The following is a 19,931-nucleotide window of genomic DNA, read 5'->3' as shown; positions in this document are numbered from 1 at the left end:
CGTGAGCTTTCTGCTGAGTTCGTTTTTCGCTGTCCCGGTTTCCAGCAAGATGGGCCTTCCCCTGAGCTGGGTTTCTTTGCCTTCTGCTTCTAGCGCGGGAGCTTCGCTGAGTTGGGCTCCTGCTGTGCTTGGCCTCTTCCACGCAGAGGTTGTTTCAGCCAGGTTATATCCGAGTCACGGCACCATAGATGTCACGCGAGTGTATGTTCCTCGGTTCTTTGTCTCGTCACAACAAAGATTTGGAGCAACGGACATTAAAGCCCACAGCGTGTCACAGCTCTCGGGTCTTGGACAAACCGTGCTACAGCTCTTAGGCAAATCAGTGTTACAGCTCTATTTTATTTAGAAGATAGCTGGAGAGTGAGAGAGAGAGAAAGAAAAGAGCGCACGTACACGCGGGAGAGAGAGTCCGAGAGAAAGCGCTTTGGCTCGTCCTTTTATATGTTTTTCCTCCACCTGGGCCTGCCCTATGCAAACTGGGCTTAGCCAGGAGTGCTGTTTGTTCTGTTTGTTCTGCCTGAAGTCTTCACTCTGGTCCTCGGACCTTCCTTTGACCTTCCTTGTCTTTTGGCCACCGCCATTTTGGACTCCTTTCCCCTATTCTACCTGCCTAACAGATTGTTGAGGGTCAGTGTCTGGTGACTAGCTTCCCTGTGGTGCTAGTGCTAACCCACCTGCCAGTACAGGAGACACAAGAGACACAGGTTCCATCCCTGGGAAGATATCCTGGAGAAGGGAATGGCTTCCCACTCCAGTATTCTTGCCTGGAGAATCCCACGGACAGAGAAGCCTGGTGGGCTAGAGTCCAGGGGGTCGCAAAGAGTCGGACACGACTGAAGTGTCTTAGCAGGCACATGTCTGATGACTCTAATACTATATTCTACTTGGCTGTAGACAGACACCCTGAGGCAGGGCATGGTCTGCTGGTGGGGGAGGGGCATGCAGGACTCAAGCCTGGGAAGCCATTGTGGGTGGCTGAGGGGCGGCTCCTCCTCTGCGCTCTTGTGTTGTGGGTGGAGACCGGCCTCTCCAGACCCCCCTGCTAGCCTGGCTGAGAACACAGCTGCGGTAAGCCCTCGGGCCTCCTGGGCTCCCTGTGGAGGCCGGGCCTCCCCTCTGGAGGGTGCAAGTCCTAGCATTATGAACTGCGTGTCTGCAGCGTGTTCCTGAGGCCACTTGGGACTTCAGCGGGGACTTTGATTGGGGCTTCCAGTGAGCCCTGTGGAACACTGCCTCCCTGAATCCAATGTAGGCATAATACACTTGGGGCCTTTGGGGGTCCCACCCCCTGCCATGGGGGACAGAGGCTAAAAACAGAACGAAGGTGGTGGCTGTGGGGAAAGGAGCACGTAAGTTTGGGGTCAGAAGTCCCTTGGGCCTGCCCCCCACTGGCAGTGCCCTTGGGCAGCTCACCTTGCCCCCCACTGTCTCCATTTTCTCCCTGCAGATTGGGGATGACATTGACTTGGAGGGGTGGATATTTAAGTGCTTAATAAACCTCGTGTGAATGGGTGGGTGGGTGGACGGGTGGATGGTCTGAGTCTTTAGCCTCTGGGAAGAATTCCGGCACAGGCTAGCTGGGCTCTGGAACCGGATGCAGTCCCCGACCTCAGCGAGGGTGCACTGGCCGAGAACTCTCTTTCTGCAACTCACCAGGCAGGTAAGTGTCCTGCCTGGTACCCAGGAAAGAGCAACCTGAGCCTGAAGGGCAGTTACCTATTGGTGTCAGAGGAAGAGGGTCCAGCCAGACCTGAGAATGATGGGGGTCTGTAGGCTCCGAGAGCGGAGAAGACTCCAGGAAGGGAGGGCTGACACCGCTCCTCAGGACCATGACTGCCCGAGGGCCTGTGGTGGGCCTGGCATGGCACCAAGGCTGTACCAATACCCTTGTCAAGTGCTGGAGGCAGTGACTTTTCTGGCTCTCTGAAACAAAGTTGACTTGCAAATTCCCAGAACTTTGGAGCTGCACACAAGGGACTTTCATCTTCGGGCTGTTGACTTGAGTGCACCCCTCATCTTCTGGGGGAGAAAGGTTATCCACGCTCTGCCTTAACCAGATGGTGGTTTATTATGTTCATTATTGGAAACCAGCTACTGAGAATTTGGGGCATTGGGTCAGGGAGTTCTGGGGCAGAGGCCGCGGGGGCGACCCGTACTGTGCTTGGCCCGGCCTGCGGTCTTTGGGGATCAGCCCCATGTGACATCTAGCTCCTGACCCCTCTGAAGGCCACTTGGCGCTCCTTCGGGAGGGAGTCACTCTTGCCAGGGAAAGACTGCTTGCCCGTCAAGTTTTGGATCCAGTCCCACCAAGAAGCGCAAGACCCGGGCAGCATCCTCCGAGGCCGCGTGCCTTTTTGCAGCCTGTCCCCAAGGCACCAGCTCCAACTTGCCTTTCAGGAGAGCGCTGCTCCTGCCTCCTGGGGCCTTTAAGTGTTGGAGATGGCAGTTCTGTTCCATCTTCAGACTTTGGAGAGTCCAGAGAATAAATTGGGTCTTCTGCCCACTTGCTTTTCATTGGGGCCATTGAGTCAGGACCTCAGTTGAGACAAAAAACTTTTCATCTAGTGACTTCCATCTGAAAACACGCCATCCACATGGCGTGAACTGAGGGAGAAAAGGAACAGAGGGAAAGCCCCAGGGGCCCAGGACACCCTTTGGCTTAGCGGCCAATTGACTTCTGCAGGAGAGAGACCAGGTTCCCATCCAGCTATGATGGGACGACCCTGGACAGCTACTTAACCTGTCTTGTGACCTGGTGTCCTCATGTGCACCTGCTGGGGTCACTGCTTGTTAGCTGGTGCGTGGCCCAAAGTCAGAACTCTTACCATCATTAACAGGGATGGTCCGTTTTAATATGGCAGAAAATGCATTGAGAAGCCTAATAGGAGCCAGGACAAGTGACCTAGCTTTGCAGAATGCAGATTCTGGTGTATCTTGTAAACAGTGCACGTGTGTTGCATGCTAAGTCACTTCAGTCATGTCTGACTCTCTGCAGCCCCATGGACTGCAGCCCACCAGGCTCCTCTGTCCATGGGATTCTCCAGGCAAGAATACTGGAGTGGGTTGCCATGTCCTCCTCCAGGAGATCTTCTCGACCCAGGGATTGGACCCAGGGATTGAACCCAGGTCTTCCACATTGCAGGCAGAGTTTTTACCACTTGAGCCACCAGGGAAGCGCCTTGTTAACAGAACTCAGGCGAGATTTCACTGGGCAGTAATAAAGTAAAGAGTAAGAATAGAGAAACGGAATAGCTGAAGTTTTTGAGTGCACAATTGTAGGAAAAACACACCTCCTGGGATTCACCTTTACTCTCACACTTCTACACACTTGCCATGTGTGATGGCAGTTGGCTGGGGGCTTTACCCATACCACATAAACCCGTAACACCAGGCCGGGAGTCCTACAGTTTAACACAGTTTTGACACTGACCACCTGAAGGTGAACATCAGTTCTACAGGTTAAGGACTCAGTCCCACGAGGTCCTCCCCATCCCTGCTCCATTAGATGCCAGTTGCAAGTTTAGATTGATATCTGTGCGCATGAGCCATCAGCTGTAAATCACAGGTTCCCACAATCCCCTCCTCTAGTTTGATTAATTTGATGCATTGGCTTCTGGAACTTGGGAAAACAGTTTACTTAGTATTTACCAGCTTATTATAAAGGACTGTGGGAAAGGGTACAGTTGAACATCCAGGTGGAACAGGTGTATCGGGCAAGAGATGTGGGGAAGGGCTTCTGCACCCTCTGGGCAACCCTTTCTCCCAGCTCCTCCTTGTGCTCACCACCAGGATGCTCCCTGAACCTGTCCTTGTGGGATTTCCTATGAAGGCTTCATCACAAAGGCATGATCTGTCACTAACTCATTTTCCAGCACCCTCCCCACTCAAGGATAGGGAGTGGGGCTGAAAGTTCCAAGCTTCTAATCATGCCTTGATTTTTCTGGTGACCCACGCCTATCCAGCCCACCAAGCATTGCCTCATTCAAATAAAAGACATCCCTGTCACCCAGGAAGATCCCATTTGAGGACAAGCCCGTGTGGTCACCCTACTTCAGAACCTGCGTTTTCAGGCTAGCAGCCATAGTCTGGCGTAAGTGCACGGCTCCAGCACCCCCGCTCTGTGTCAGGCTCTGTCCTGAGTAATTATACACATTAACTCAGTTCTCACAGCAGCCTGAGGTGGGGACCTGTGAGACAGACACAGAGCCTAAATAACATGCCAGGCCTCACACAGCTTCACAGCCACTCCTAGAGGACCCGGCCACCGAGCATGGTTGTGGAATAGTACCCACACCTGCCTGACGTCCTCACCAGCTTCACCTGCAGCCTTTGCAGTAGAGAGGGCCATTGCAGCCTGTCTGGCCATTCAGAGAAGCGTAGGTTTTTCTCAGCAGCCCAGGTCTCTGCTAGCATACCTTGCATGTTGCAGCCAGAGAGGATGAGTGGCCCCCAGCATGGGGTGGGGGATGGGAGCCAGTTTTTCCGAGTCCCCAGCCTTCCGATGCACATGCTTCTTTCACATCTAGCTGGTTGTTGATCACATCAGGGAAGTGCGTGTGGGAGTTTGGGAGCAAAGAAAGAGCTGGAAGTACAGCCCAGAGAACCCTCTTCCAGAAAGCTGGAACCCTCTGCCTCTTGTCTCATCTTGGCATCCCTCTACCCCCACCCTTCCACCATCTATGATCTCTCCTGTGGGGACTGCCTTCGGGTAAGCTCACAGACAGCCCCAAACTCTTAGTGGGTTAATGCACTCAAGATTTGCTCATTGATTATACCACAGCTGAATCCTGGTCCCCTAGGCATTGGAATCTTCTACAGGCTCCTCTGCTTCCAGCCCACAGATGAAGCATGAGAAGGAGGGGCGGTGATGGGCCACCTCCTGCAAGGTGCCAGTCAGCGGTCAGTGCTGTGGGAGAAGCTGTTTCTGCAGAGGTGGTAGCTTAGGGCACCTGAGGCGTTTGGAACTGATAGATAAAGGAGAGGGTTTAATGCAGATGGTGCGTCCTGCATCTTTGCAGCTGCCCCTCTACTTGGATTAAACCTTCCTTCCCCTGCCCATCTCTGGAGGTCCCATTCTTCCCTCTCCCTTCCGTGGCTTGGTCTGGACACCTCCTCCTCTGGGAGGCCATTTCAGCCCCCTTCACAGAAAAGAGTCACCCTGCTCCGTGGAAGGTCCCTTCTGGGTCTGCGTTGTTCACTCTGTTCTTTGAAGCTGCCAGTGCGCTTAGCAGATGTCTGCTGAGCTCTTAGGCTTCCTAGGTGGCACACTGGTAAAGAATCCACCTGCTAGCACAGGAGACCCGGGCTCAATCCCCGGGTCAGGAAGGTCCCCTGAAGGAGCAAATGGCAACCCACTCCATTATTCTTGCCTGGGAAATCCCATGGACAGAGGAGCCTGGCAGGCTACAGTCCATGCAGTCTCAAAGACTTGGACATAACTTTAGTGACTGAACAACAGCAACAGCCTAGTTCTTGCTTGGGGCCTGGTTCTAGGTCCTGGAGAGGCCAGGTTGCAGCCCTGGTCATTGGGGAATCTCAGGATCTTGTGGAAGGGACAAAAGGTTAAAGAAACTACTTCGTGCCTGGAAGTTAGGGTGCTATCTTGGAGGGATGTGCATAGCATTTCGGGGACACTGGTGAGATGAAGGAGCCATTAAGCCTTCTTGTTTGGGAAACGAGGAGTTCAGAAGTCTGGAAAAGGATCGAACTTCTATCCTGGGACTTGGGAGACTAGTAAGAGCTTGTGTGTGGACCAGAGGCTACAGGTTGTGGGTGGGCACTCCAGGCAGAGGACTCACTGTGGCAGGGGAGCACCGCCCCGTGCAGGTCTGGGGCAGCTGGGGCTGTGTCCAGGGTGCACAGTCCCCCTGAGGCCCTGCGATGAGAGGGCAGGGGACATCTGTGCCTAGTGCACAGGAGGGGCCCAGAAAATACTTGTCAAGTTAACGAGTGATCAAGCTGAAGCAGGAAGTTTTCTAGAGGGCTTAGGTGCCACATCTGTAAATGGAATGTTCTAACTCACAGACCAGTCCTGGAAGTCACAGTTATGACATTCTCATTTTATGAAAGGGGAAACCGAGGCACAGAGGCAGCTGAGCCAGGAGGGGTGTCCAGGTGCCCACCGTTGCATCCTGTCCTCCTCAGCCAGCTGATGGGCGGGAGGCAAGCGCCCAGCTCCCCTTGGATCACGACGGGGTTGCTTGTTCCCAAGGTCAGAGGTGGCTGTTGGGCCTCTGGGGTCTGCGGGCCTCTGTCCCATCTCCTCCTGGGCCTCCCTCCACCCTCGCCTGCCTCAGCGCCTTCGTCACTGAGGAAACAGTGGGCCCTTGTTTTCTCCGAATCCCGAGCGCTCGCAGAGCATCATCCAGCACCGGCCTCTCAGGGTGGCGTGACTTGGAAACGTGGCGCCTGCAGCCACTACAGGGGGGCCCTTCCGTCCGGACACCCCGTGACTGGCTGAGGGGGCCCAGTTGGACCCTCTCTGAGGAGGAGGACAGGTCCCCTGGGAGAGTTTCCTTTTCTGTGAGCAGAGTGTGGTCAGAAAAAGCGAATGACACACTTGAAGTGAGTTTACTTCCGCCCTGGCCCCCAGTCCCGCCCCATCTGGGAAAGGAAGCTTCTGAGGTGCCTCCCCCCACCCCCCGACCCCGCTGGTCCCAGGATTCCATTCTCTGCAGCACCCCCCACCCAAGGGCCCCTCTTCTGGGACACCCTCCCTCTGTGAGGGGTCCCCTCTTTTGTGGCACCCCCAGTCCCCTCTGAGGGTCCCCTCCTCTGCAGGGTCCTAGGTTCTCTCCCACGGGTGCCCGGGGCCTGCTGACCAACAGCAGTTTTGGCTCCCCTAGGATCTGAGGGTGCAGCCCCGGAAGACCTTCTCCCCCTTCCCAGCCAGTGGGGAGGGACTGCTGGCTCCTTGGGGTAGACCCCCTCAGGACTGCCAAGGCTCCGGCTCCTTGGGGTAGACCCCCTCAGGGCTGCCAAGGCTCCGGCTCCTTGGGGTAGACCCCCTCAGGGCTGCCAAGGCTCCGGCTCCTTGGGGTAGACCCCCTGAGGGCTTCCAAGGCTCCGGCTCCTTAGGGTAGACCCCCTCAGGGCTTCTGTGGCTCCTCTGGTCCTCTGAGGAAGGCTGGTACAGGAGGGCCTTTTGGAGCCACGGACAGCTCTGCTCGGGCCCCAGCGAGGATGCGGAGCGGGGACTAGCCAGGCCTGACGTGTGTCCAGAGCCGCAGCTCTCGTGAAAGGGTTTCACTGGCACAAAAACTCTTGGAAAATACACAAAGGACAGTGGCCAGCTTCCAAAACTCAACTGTTTACCTTCAGCAGAGTGGCCGGGAACGCAGGGAGCTTATTTCGCAAACAGCCCACAGTTGTCAGGTCTACAGACCTTGGGTGATGCCGGGCGAGCACGAGCCCGGGGCCTCTCCTGCCCACCTCCTTCCCCAGAGGTGTGGGGACCCTAGAGTCTTCTCAGCGGCTGGCTTCTGTCCCTTCTTGCTGCACAGGAAACATTCTCTCTGGGATGGGGTTTCTGAGGCCTGGGGCGCCCTGCCCAGCCTCCCACGTGACCCAGGCTCTTCCGCCCGTAGCCGTCTCGGTCTGAAAATGTTGGCCTCTTGCTTCGGTGCCTGTCATAGTGGAGCCGCTGGTTACAGGGCAGATGGGCAGCTCTGAGAATGAGCTGTTCCTTGCCCATGTTCCCACTTGCCACTGGCTGCTCTGCCTTCCTTCCAATCCTGTTTTTGTTTTTTTTTTTCTTCTTGGGAAGTAGCATTGGATGGAAATTAATAATGAATGTATGGACAGAACTGGAAAGATCCTTGGCATTTCCTGTTTTTATCGAAGGAGAAACTGAGGCCCTGGGACTCTGCTAGGCTTTGGCACAGGCCCCAGGACATGGGCAGCTTGGCTGCAGGCTAAGCCCATCTGTGTTGCTGTTTGTCCAGGTCCCACTGGGTCATTTCCCAACCATGAGGCCTTACCCAGTCATTTTTTCTCCTCGGCTCTAGGGGTCCTGGTCTGTGAAGGTATAGCTGTCACCTCTAGCTCCTGGCCCTCCTCTGAGGACAAGTACCACATCCCTTCCCCATCTAGGAGTCTTGGAAGACGGGCAGCTGCTCAGCTGGTCTGATTTTTGCTGTTTTGTTTTGCACACAGGCTAGAACATCGAGGGATCAGTGTTCTTCAGTATTTTCCTTTTGTGAAGTCCATGAATTTTTTTTTTTTTTTTTAATAGGGAAAATCCCTTAACATCTTTCCTGGAAGACAATAAAAAAGAGGAGTTAAGGCTATCAACAGGAAAGACCTGGTGCATTCTGAAGCTTTAATGGAAAAAGAGTTTAAATCAGGAAGATGACATAGCATGGGCGGGGTCAAAGGAGCCAGCAGGAGGTGGTGAGGCGCCCCAAAGTGGTGGGGTGTCACCACCCCAGGCCCAAGGGAACGAGGGGAGGGAAGAGCCTAGAGACAGTGGTGGTCTTGGGAGAGGGGCCGCCCTGCTCAAGGGAGATGTTGGGGCCATGAGGATGGTGGGGACAAGCACCCGGACTCCTGTCCCATCCTCTCTCCCATCTTCTCCTGGTGCCTCCAAAGGGCCAGACGTGGCCAGCAGCCAGAGGGCAAGGCACCCAGGCGGTCGTGGCTCTGGGGCACAGCGCGGGCACGGGACTCGGGCTGGGGGCTGGGTGGCTGGTCCAGCTTCAGTTCTGGCTCTGCTTTCTCCCTGTGAAGTCCTTGGCAGGTTTCAGAAGTCTGTGTTTTCCTCTGTCATGTGTGGAATTGCCTCTCACTGTGTGGCTGGAAAATAAAAAGTAACAAATGGACATACGTTTTTAGCACCCAGCCTCCCTGGAGCTGTCATCATGATCTCCTCCCTAATGACTTTGAAACAAACAGCCTGGAATCCTGGAGGGAGCCCCACTGGGGGAGTGGGACGGAGGGCAGGGGTGGGGCTGGTGGCCTTCTCTGGCCTCCACTGAGGCCACTCGAGGGGTCAGCCAGGTGATCAGCTGGCGCCGCCGCCTCCAAGAGCACAGCCCTGCAGGTGGTGGCGGCCGCGTGCCAGGCGGTAGACATCTGGCGGCCAGGAAGCGCAGTGTCAGGCGGCCCCGGCTGTTGGTAGGTGCTCCCGTCTTGGGGGTCTGGGATGCCGGCTGTCAGCCAGCAGCTCTGGCTCCCCCAGGACCCGATCTTCCAAACCCCACGCTCTTGAAAAAATAAACACGTTCCCCAGTGGAGCAGGGTGAGCCGGGGACTTGGGGACTCCAGGTGGCCCTGCATCCCTCTCTTTGTCATCAAAGGCCAGCCCTGATCCCAGTGTGAAGTGCCAGCGGCCAGCCTCACAGAGCGGTGGCTCTTAGATTCACACAGATCACAGCTTTGCCGAGACCGTGGGTAGTTTCGTGGGGAGAATGTCTGCTTGGATCTCAGTTCAGGTCTGGCCTTGTGACTTCAGTCATTGGACTTGACCTTACCGAAACCTGGTGTCCCCACCCGAGAGGCCCCAGGTGGTGGGGGCAGCTGCAGCATGGCCAGTAAATGCTCTCACAGTGACTCTCGCTTAACCCGTAGCTCCTTGGTCACCCCGACTCCACCTGTGTATCTTTTATGTTCCAGGCAGCCTGGCACTCGGGGACAGAAGCACAAACACGGGGCCTGCCCTGGAGGAGTTCCAGGGCCTCAGCGAGTCCTGTCCAGTCCTGTCCCGCGAGTGCCGGCCCTCCTCGCGCTCCATGCCCTGGGGACGTGCAGAGAGGATGGGATAGACGAGGCCGCGGGCTCCGAGCTCAAGTTGTTCTTTCTCTCTCTGTGTCTCCCTCTCGCAGCTGAACCTGAGCCGGCCGATCGAGGAGCAGGGCCCCCTGGACGTCATCATCCACAAGCTGACCGATGTCATCCTCGAAGCTGATCAGAATGACAGCCAGGCCCTGGAGCTGGTGCACAGGTTCCAGGTGCGTGGGGGAGGGGGTCAGGGTGGTGGGGAGTGGTGGCTGGGAACAGCTCTGTGCCTCTCTGAAGCCGTGGAGCTGTCCTGCTGGGTTACCGTAGATACGGCTCTGCCTCTGCCAAGACGTGGGCATGTGGTTGGGGCCTTCCCTGCCAGGGTCTCTGTCTTTGGAGGTGAGATGGGCCCGCTTGTCGCCACCCCCGTCTGCCGTCTACCTTTAGAGATATGATTTACTGATCAGGGCGCTGCCCAATCCAATCATGCCCTTGCCTCCTCCGTGCACACATAGCCACAGCTGCAGATGCTCTGTTGGCATAGAGGTGGGAACCCTCTTGCCACCCTTGAAGAAAAGGACTCCCCGAGGGTGTTTGAGCTGCAATGGCCGCCCTTGGGCCCCTGAATCCTGCCCCAGTGGAGAAGACCCTCTGCGTGCTCAGGGCTTTGAACCCGCAGGCGCATCTCTGAGCTCCGATCAAGTCTCCCTGGCTCTTCCCTCCTCCCTTCCCCCTGTTCCCCAGTGTCCTGGGCCCTGACCCCACAGTGACCTGCTCGCCGCCTTGAGCGCTGCTGCAGTCGCCCCCACCAACTTGCCCTGTGTTTTCTCTGTTGTGGACAAGAGCGTGATTCATTCCTCAGGAAAGCGGCTTGGGGTCATGAAAAACAAGGTCATGTTATCAGTGAAAAATGCACTTGAGATCCAGGGCCTTCCCAGTGGGAGGGATGCTCGAACCAGCACTTTTCAGAGTGTGATGACTGGAGGGGTGACATTCTGTCCTTCCTTATCAGGACAAAGGGGAATCTCATCGCCACACAGCAGCCCTCCTGCTGACAGCAGTTTCTTTTGCCCTTGTGTCCCGGGTTGGTGACCTCAGCCAGCCTCGCTCCCTCCTTGACTGACCATGTCAGACTCCCATGAGCCCCAGGGGCCTGTGTGTGGCCCCGCTGGTGTCCCCTCCCCTCCTGCACGCACCTGCAGAGGCGTGCTGTTCGTAGGTGGTGCCCTGCAGTGACTTTGGCCAGCAGCCTGACATGATCCACTCCCCTACCCTTCTCCCAAAGGGCTGGGGGCCATGGAGAAAGGTATTTGGGCTCCTCCGAAGCCTCAGTTTTCATATTTGTACAGTGGTGTCGGTACTGTGTTGGGAGCAGTGAACAACACGATGCGTGGAGAGTGCTTCACACAGTGCTCGGGTCCCAGTGAGTGCTTGATTGGAAGGTCAAGGCCAGGGTGAGCATATGATCTTGAGCCTTCGTCTCCTCTTCTGTGAAATGGGGTTGCTGCTTCCTAGGATGCTATGAGAAGGTTGCTGTGAGCAGTAAGCGCCTGAGTACGTAGACGGGTCTGATGTTTGCTGAGTTCTTCCAGCAGCTCCACCACCATCATTACTTTCTTAGATGAAGGACCGCAGCCCCCAGCCCAGCCCATTGCCCTGGGGGGTTACAGAACGACCAGCCCTGGGGGACCTCCCATCCCCTGCTCCCCGCAAGCAGACACACAGCCCACAGCCCAGGGCAGGTGGTGCTGAACAGTAAAGGGGAACTGGGTGCCCTGAGTTCCTGTTCTGGAGCGAGCACATCGTGGGGGATGTGGGGACTTGCAGCTTCAAGGGTTTCAGCCACCAGCTGTGTGTCCCGGGGGGTCTCAGCTGGTCTCGGGAGTCTGTCTCACCCAGGGCACACAGAACAGCTGCCCTCAGATGGCTGGGGTGACCTCAGGATAACCTTCCAGCCTGGGTATCTCTGGGATAAGTTTTCACTGCCATCTGTGCTTGAGCATGAAGCAGATATCTGATAAGGCCAGGACGTTTCCTCTTTTGTGACGAGAACAGTCCTTTGGGGAGAAGGGTGACAGGCCGCGCATCATGCAGGCCCCGAGAGGAGAGGAGACGGGCAGGGGCTGGTGGAGAGGAGGGCTGAGAGGTGCCAGGTGAGGCCGCTCAGCGCCACGGGGCCCGGTGCTATTGGCGCTGCCCTGGGCATCCCACCCTGCACGAGATACGAGGTTCAAGTTCAGAGCCAAGCCGCAGGCTGACAGACTTGACCTTGACTACGCCAGACGCCTGTTTTAATGTTTATTCTCAGGACCTGAATGAGGACGCATGGGGGTAGGGGCCCAGGGCCAGTAGAGGCAGAGGAATGTTCCGACTTCAGAGGCTGGGAAGCAGGGCCCTGGGGCTGGGGTTTGCAACACTGGCCTTTCTGCATTTTGTCGTAAGAAAACAGAGAAAGGTGATGTGGCTCAGAAGGGGCGCAGCTCAAAGGGCCTCCTCCAAAGGCACAGCTCAGGTCCCTGGGGAAGTGGCCTGGGGCTGCATGGGTCAAGATAGATACGTTTCTGAGATGTTTCTGGACAACTCTAGAGCATTCTGCTCATGGGATGCTCCTACTAAGCCTCCAGGGCCCAGGGATTGAAAGGAATTCTCAGAGCTGAGAGGTTATGCTTTTTTTTTCTGACTGTCCTTGAGGACAGGTTGGGGACTGGGGGTCTGGGGTTTATACAGATCACTGAAGCTGGTTGCCATAGAAACCAGCTCCCAAGCTGCTGCCTGCCATCCCCCTCCTTTAAAAAAAAATAGTGGCCTCAAGAGGGCTTGGCTTGGAGAATCATGGGGATGATTCAGTTGTTTTTCTGTGCCAAGGTTCTCGTGGAGCCGGCAGCCTGGTGCCGCCGAGGCCCTGCCCCGAGATTCAGTTATCAGTGAACCGACCTGGGCAGAGGTCCCTTGGGGGCCGCATCCACATGGACGAGTGGGGTTAGGGTGGTATGAAGGTCCTGGTCCCAGTGCTCAGGGGTCTCCTGGCATCCAGAGCGGCTGCCTCAGGGAAGCAGCGAGACCCGACTCACTGCAGCATCCAGGGCTGGCTGTCAGGTGTCGCGTGGGGCATGGTTCTGCTGCTGCCCTCCCAGAATGGATAGAAGCATTATGGCGAGCGATCATCCTCCTCGGGGCAGGCGACTCGGCCAGGTAGAGCTTCCTGGGGTTTTCCCTGAATGAGCTTGCGGGAAAGAGGTTTGAGTTTGGACTGTCACCTTTTCTACTCATCTCCATTAGCTGGGAGGGCGTTAAGTCCTTAATGGCCCCCAGACCCACCGTGTGGACTCAAGGACCGCTGTCTCCGCAGCGGCACATTACTACTTGGTGAGCCCATCCGCACTCCCACCCTGCCCTCCCAGCCCGGAGGAGAGGTCTGGGCAAGCCAGGAGCTGCCTTTGTGGCCCCTGAGTGATGAGCTAGGAGACACCCCGAGCTGGTCCCCGAGGGCCCTGGCTAGAAACTGTCTCACTGCAGTGATGATAATAAAGACTGCAGGCTCTGTCGTGGCCCGTGGGGCCTGCAGTCTGGCCACAGCCTCCTTCCTTCCCTCCCCAGCCTCATCTTGTCCCGCCCGTCCCTTCCTTGCTCAAGTTCTGAGCTCTTTTCCGCCTCAGTGCCTCTGCACAGGCTGTTCCCTGGAGTGGATGGAATTCGTCCCCACCCCCAGGATCAGGTGCCCCTTCCTGGGGTAAGTCTCTCCAGTTAGCCGACTGCAGGGACATTCCCTGTCTGAGGCCCTCAAAACTTTGCACTTTTCCTTCCGACTGTTTGGAGGTTTGTAATTCTTGGTGGGTTATTCTGGCCAGTCTCTCCATTTGGGGATCTGCTTCAAGCTCCCCTGGTCTCCCCTTTGCTGCCCTTGGTGCCCGTGTGTCTGTGAAGTTGAAGAGCATCTTGGGTGTGGGGCGTGCAGGACACCCTGGCGGGTCCCTGGCGGCTCCAGGGTGCAGCTGGGAGCAGACCCAAGGAGGGAGTGGGCTTGGGCCGGCTCGCCGGGCTCTGATGGCTGCATATGGGCGTGCCCTCGGACCTGGGGACCTGCACGGTGGCAGAGAAGAGTGGAGAGAGCGCATTTCACACCAGGCTGCAGGGCTTAGACTTTATCCTGCAGGCTGGGGGTGGGAGTGATAAGATCAGATTTAAGTGGAAAGAGAGGCCCTGCTTGGGAGGGGAAATTGCCAGCTCAGGATGAGCTCGGGGTAGTAGGGACCCTGCAGTCATTGGAACCTGGCGGTTTTCTGAGACTGAGAGGGACTCATGCCATCTGAGGCTTAGCAGTGCCCCCTCCTCACCCTGGGGGCCCCTCCGTCCTTGGCATGCCTTGCTCAGCCACGACTGGCCAGCCTCTGAGCAGCCTGGGCCAGCACAGCCCACATGCTCCCAGCCATAGACAGCCACCAGTTCCTGCCTCTGTCTCAGTTTTTGCCCGTCCAGCCCCCTCCCTCCTCATGCCTGCTCCCAGCTGACCCCCAGAGCCCCTTTCTCCCTCCAGGGGTCCCTGCACCCACCCACACCTGTGACGCTCTCTTTCCCTGTTCTGGACTTTGCTGTTCATGGAATCATATAAGACACCTTCTTTGGGAGCTTCCTGGTGGCCCAGTGGTTAGGACTACTCATTGTTCACGGCCTAGAACACCTCAGAGAGGCTCATCATGGCTCTTAGTCTCTGCCCCAAAGTGACAGGTGCCCGGGGACTCTTGACAGTTTGGTGGCCACTGGGATCCTCTAGGCCCGTGAGTGCCTGCTGGGATCAGAGGAGTAAGAGCCGCCTATAGGCCCGGGAGCCGAACACGGTGAACAACAATACCTGGGGCCCTTTTCTTTGAAAACATAAAAAAGGTGCTGAAACACATTCACATGCATGATGCCCTCAAGACGGGTGCCAGTGCTGAGCGTGTGGAAGCGTTCACCACCCTTACTGTTAGCACCTGGTGTGTGAGAGCAGGCGTAAGGCCATCTGCCCAGGCGGAGCCTTTAGTGACCCCTGAGTCACATAGGCTTATTATTATTGCTATTAATATTCCTTTTAAATATTTATATAATTTATTTCTTTTAAAGGTATTTTAAAAATAAATCTTTTAAGTTTTTTTTTTTTTTTTTAATGTGGCCCGTTCTTAAAGTCTGTATTGAATTTGTTACAATACTGCTTCTGTTTTATATTTTGGTTTTTTGGCCGAGAGGCATATGGTATCGTATCTCCCCAGTCGGGGATTGAACTCGCAACCCCTGCATTGGAAGGTGAAGTCTTAACCACTGGACTTCCAGGGACGTCCCTGTTATTATTATTATTATTATTCCATGGCAGTAGTACTGCTCTAGCAACCTTATCTGTGACTTTCGGTCCCAGCCAACTTGAGAGCTCTTAACTGTAATTGGAGTCAATTAGACCATGATTACGAAAGTGTCCCCAAATGGAAGCTGAGCTCTGTGACAGCAGAGCGGAAGAGTGGACTGATTGTAGCCTTAGAGGCAGGGCCGGGTGGTCTTCAGGGGGACTCTGGGTACTGTGCTAGGCTCCACTCTTCACCAGCTGACCCACTGGGGCCTCGGTTGCACCCTGGCCGTACCGGGAAGATGCCAGCACGGCAACAGAAGACGTGACCTGAGAACAGTGGTGCCCAAGCCGAAAGGCTGTTGCTATGAACAGCGGCGATCACCTCTAAGACCCCAGCTCCGCTCTCCTCTGGCCCCTGTGGCTCTGAAATGATTCACAGCTGTGTTGACTCAAAGCCTGTCACCCTCAGACAAGCACCGAGCCACCACCAGCACGGGACTGTGTACTGTGGGCACCCACTAGAAGTAGCAGAAGCAATAGATTTTACTGTTGGCAGCCTTCTAGTCTGATGAAGAAGATAACATCTGAACCGATCAAAAGTTAAGTGAGTTTCTGTCCATTTTGGGGGCAGCACCTGGTAACCTGTGGACCTTCAGGAGAGGGCTCAGAATAGTAACCCTGAGCACCAGTGAAGGGTTTAGGTGGTCACCATGGAGCCATGGAAGAGGCCACATTTTCTGGAGCACATCCCAAGGGGCCCTCTCGGCCATGGGCATTGCACATCTCATATCTTATTTGGTACTTATATCAATCCATGGAAAAATGGAATTACTTCCCCATTTTTCATGTGACAAAGCTGAGGCCCAAGGAAGTTATTAAATCACTTGCTTATAGTCACTGAGGAAGAAGGTAGCTTGTGTTCTTTTCAGAGATGCCTCAGAGGGGCCAAGGCCTGCCCACTGACAGACCCCTGGGGGGTGAGGGCCAGTGATGCCGGGTCACTGTCTGGCCGTGCCAGACTCTGACCCTGCTGGTGCCACCCGATGATGAAATAAATGTTGGCTGGATGGAGGCCAGGGAGGCAGAGCTGGGTGGATCTGGTGGCCCTGGCCCCCGGACAGGATTCCTGGGGTGGCTGTGAGGTCAGCCTCCCCGTGACAGCTGCCCCAGGTCAGGAGGCCCCTCTTCCTGCGGCGGAGGTGGCCACACAATCTGGCCATTGTGCGCCCAGGCCAGGCTGCCAGGCGGTGGCTGTGAATCGCTCTTTCTGCCCTAGGGAGCGTGGTGCCCTTTGGGGCCGTTAACTGTCTGCAGGGCCTTTCTCTGTGGAGAGGGAGGCCGGCCCTCTAGGGAGACGCTCAACTTTATGACCCTGTTACCTGCCCAGAGCAGAGCTGGACTTTGTACGGCAGGGGAAGGGACACCGCCCCAGGGCCTGAGCTCACTCTGGGAGCTGGCCGCCTTCCCTCTGTGTGTGTAGACAGTTTTTCACGGCACAGGGTTGGTGGTTTGCTGGCTTTTAGAACGTTTGCTAATAGTACATTTTCCCCAAATGGTAGGGAAAACTTGTGTACAAGTTTTGTGATGTGTACAAGTGTGTACACGTTTTGTGTTTGTGTACACGTGATGTGATATACACATCATTTCAGGGTTCCTTAGCTTGGTCCTCTGGGTGTGTTGGGCTCCTGGGTTTTGGGTTTTGGAAATCGAGAACTCCAGCCAAGAGGTTTGTAGTCGGTGGGTTCGTCATTTCAGGAACGTCTATGGCAGGAAGGTCTCTTCCATGCTCCTCCTGGCCTGTGTGGGGCCATGACCTACTGACTTGCTTCTGTGCAACCCGTGTGGTCTGTGTGCCCACGATTAAAGCCTGTGTGGTTTCTTTCAGCTTCGTGTAATAAATCACAAAGCCTCTCACCAGCCAAGAGTGAAGCTGCTCTGGTGGCCACGTGCTGGGGCTGCCGACCTCTGTCCTCTGGGGACAGACAGAATGGGGCAGGAGGACCTTCCCATGCTGGCTCGGGTCCAGGCCCCTGCCTCAGGCCTCCCACACCCTCTGGCTCCCAGTCCCTGTCCTGGCCTGTATCTCTGTCTCTCCATTGATCCGTGAGATCATTTGTCAAATAACCATTATGTCATTTATTCCACAAGCCTCAATTAAGCACTTATTGTGTGCCAGGAATCTTAAAAGACATCACAGATACAAAAAATAAGACAGTTCAGGTGGACACAACCCCTGTCCACACAGATCTGTATTTGGTGTGTGTGGCGGGGAGCTTCCCAGGTGCCATTAGTGGTAAAGAACCACCCTGCCAATGCCGGAGACACACGAGACGTGGGTTTGATCCCTGGATTGGAAGATTCCCTGAAGAAGGGCACGACCTTCCAATATTCTTGCCTGGAGAATCCCATGGACAGAGGAGCTTAGTGGGCTATAATCCATGACTGAAGCGACTTAGCTTGCACACGCGCGCGCGCGCGTGTGTGTGTGTTGCCATAGGTGAGGCAAGGGTTCATACTAACAAAACATAAGTAAATGGAGGAAAAGTAATATAGTCTCCAATCATGATTAAGTTCTGTGCTGTGTGTGTGCTGAGTTGCTCAGTTGTGTCTGACCCTTTGTGACCCTGTGGACCGTAGCCCGCCGTGCTCCTCTGTCCATGGGATTCTCCAGGCAAGAATACTGGAGTGGATTGCCATGCCCTCCTCCAGCAAATCTTCCTGACCCAGGGATCGAACCTGTGTCTCTTGCATCTCCTGCATTGGCAGGTGGATTCTTTACCACTGTGCCACCTGGGGAAGCCTGTGGCAAGTTCTCAGAAGAAGAAAAATCAAGGCCTGTCATAACCTGGAGATTCTTATCACCTCTCTGAGGAGGTGACACTTGAGCTGGGGCCTAAAAGCCTGGTAAGCAGGGAGAGGTTGTGGAGCAGGCCTAGGGGGTGTGTCAGGATGGTACGGGGGCCTGTGGGCCTGGAATAGGCTGGTGCAGCCCAGCACAGTGGCGAGTGAGAGTGTCCAGCCCGGGCCTGCGACTGCCACTGCTCAGGAGAGGGCAGAGATGTGCAGCCGGAAGTGAGACAGTGGTCTGCAGCACCCGGGGTCACTGCCAGGGTCACGGTTGGCAGCCACAGCCGTCTCTGTTCTCCTGCATCCAGAGGCTGGGAAGGCAGCTGAGTGCAGGGGTGAGGGGCCTCCCTGGCCTGAGTGGCCCTGGGTCCCAGAGTTCAGCGGCACCCTGCAAACTCTGCTGTGATTCCAGGCAATTCCTCTGTCTCCCCACTGACAGTGGCATGGGCATCCTAAGTCCTGGTGGTAACCTGGCACACCCAACGGAGCAGGCCAAGGACCCTGCAGGCCTCGGGGAGCCGAGAGTCCGAATCTGGCTGGAGGCTGCAGCCTTGGGTGGGGCGGGTAGAGCCGGCTTTTGGCCTGGTTCCGGGGATGCGGCCCGAGGGCAGGGGCTGCTCCACCGGCTCACCTGAACAGGTGGGTGGAGAAGGCGCACGGGGTTAGGACAGGTGCTTCGGGAGTGAGGGGGCCGCTGCTGAGCTGGGCTGACACCGAGCTCCTGGGGCCAGGCAGCCCCTCTCTGGTGTTCACTGTGCTCAGCTGTGATGCCGCTGGGACCCCCTCCAGTCTCACCAGTGGCCGCTGAGTGGAAATGCCAGCCTGTCCTGGTTGAGAGTCAGCCCCTGGAGAGGTGCCTTCTCCCGGCGGCACCCAGCCATGCACATCCCCCGCTGGTCCCAAAGCTGGTGTGTGGCCGCAGTCTCTGCTTGCTCGAGGGCCTGAGCAGTGCCCTGGCACTGTGACAGGGCATGTGGCTTTGTTCAGGTGCACAGCCTGGCCCGGGCACCTCGCCAGCCTCCCGCAGACGGGAGGTAGAGGACGCCTACAGATTTGGTGCTGAGGTCCAGGGGCAGAAAGAGGGGTATTGTTCTAGTCCGGGGCCTGGGAAGGAGGGGAGAGGGTGTTTGTTGTCTCAGATGGTAAAGTGTTCCGTTTCCTCCCCGCCCTCTCTTCCTCAACATTCAGGGGTTATCCGTTGGTGGGATCGCTTTTCTTCATGGACTTTCCATCAGTTCTGTGAACAGCAATGTCTCTTCCATGGGGACCGTGGTTTTCTCTCTGATGGCTGAGTGAGGCGCGTGATGCCGCAGACCGTCTGGGAAGATGACCCAGGGGTGGATGGTTGTGGGTGGCATCTGGCTTTGGGATGGGATGAGGGCCTGTGACCTGGAGGCCACTGGTGGGCACTTGGCACACCCAAGATGTTCAGGCCCATCTCACCCCGTCAGGCAGTCTTCCCCTAGTCCCCCAGCCCCCTCCCCTCTCCCTGTCTAGAAGGGGTTTCCCTCAGCTCTGTCCGTGGCACGGGTCCCGTATAGTTCATCTCTGGATTCTTCCAGTGTCCTGCCCTTTCTGAAACCCTTGTTCTGGGGCTTGTTTCCCAGCAGGGACAGGTGGGGGTTATGGCTGGCGTTCTGTTGCCAGGAAGCCTCGTGAACACTCCAGTGTTTCTCCCGCCTTCTCCCCTGGGACCGTGAGTGCTACCAGCCTGTTCATGCTCTGTGGCTCTGGTGGGTTCCTCAGGTGTGGCTTTCCCCGCGTCCTCATGTCTGGCTCTCCACCATTTGGTGTAGCTAGCACGTGTGGCAAATTTAAGGAGTTTTTTCCTCGCCCTGCTACCCAGGCATCCAGTCCCCGTCTGGGGGGTGGGGGGCAGCAACCCAGAGCCTTTTCAGGGAGTTCTGTGTTCGGGAGCAAAGGTGGTCATCCCATCCCCTCACAAAGCCATTGTTTTGTGTGGTCTGTTTTGGAAATGATTCTATAGCAGTCCTTCCTTCAGGCTGCCTTATTCTTTTTAATGGCTGCATAGTATTCCATCAAATGGCCT

The 19,931-nt window shown here is 56.2% G+C and overlaps 1 protein-coding gene across 3 annotated transcripts in view; it reads left to right on the top strand.

Moving 5' to 3' along the window:
- ITPK1 (inositol-tetrakisphosphate 1-kinase) overlaps positions 1 to 19,931 on the top strand; it is a 164,169-nt gene that overhangs the window by 88,306 nt on the left and 55,932 nt on the right. For 2 of the 3 annotated variants that reach the window (XM_015459328.3, NM_001192489.3), the window contains one exon: positions 9,822 to 9,947. In XM_015459328.3, coding sequence (XP_015314814.1) covers positions 9,822 to 9,947 — 126 coding nt within the window. Of the gene's footprint in view, positions 1 to 9,821; positions 9,948 to 12,096; positions 12,910 to 19,931 lie in introns of those variants that run through there. The other variant, XM_024981788.2, reaches the window with a different exon arrangement.

Source organism: Bos taurus, chromosome 21 (genome assembly GCF_002263795.3).
Source record: "Bos taurus isolate L1 Dominette 01449 registration number 42190680 breed Hereford chromosome 21, ARS-UCD2.0, whole genome shotgun sequence".
In the NCBI taxonomy this organism is placed as follows: domain Eukaryota; kingdom Metazoa; phylum Chordata; class Mammalia; order Artiodactyla; family Bovidae; genus Bos; species Bos taurus.
Note: the sequence above shows the minus strand (reverse complement) of the source record. Positions and strands in the feature narration are given on the sequence as shown.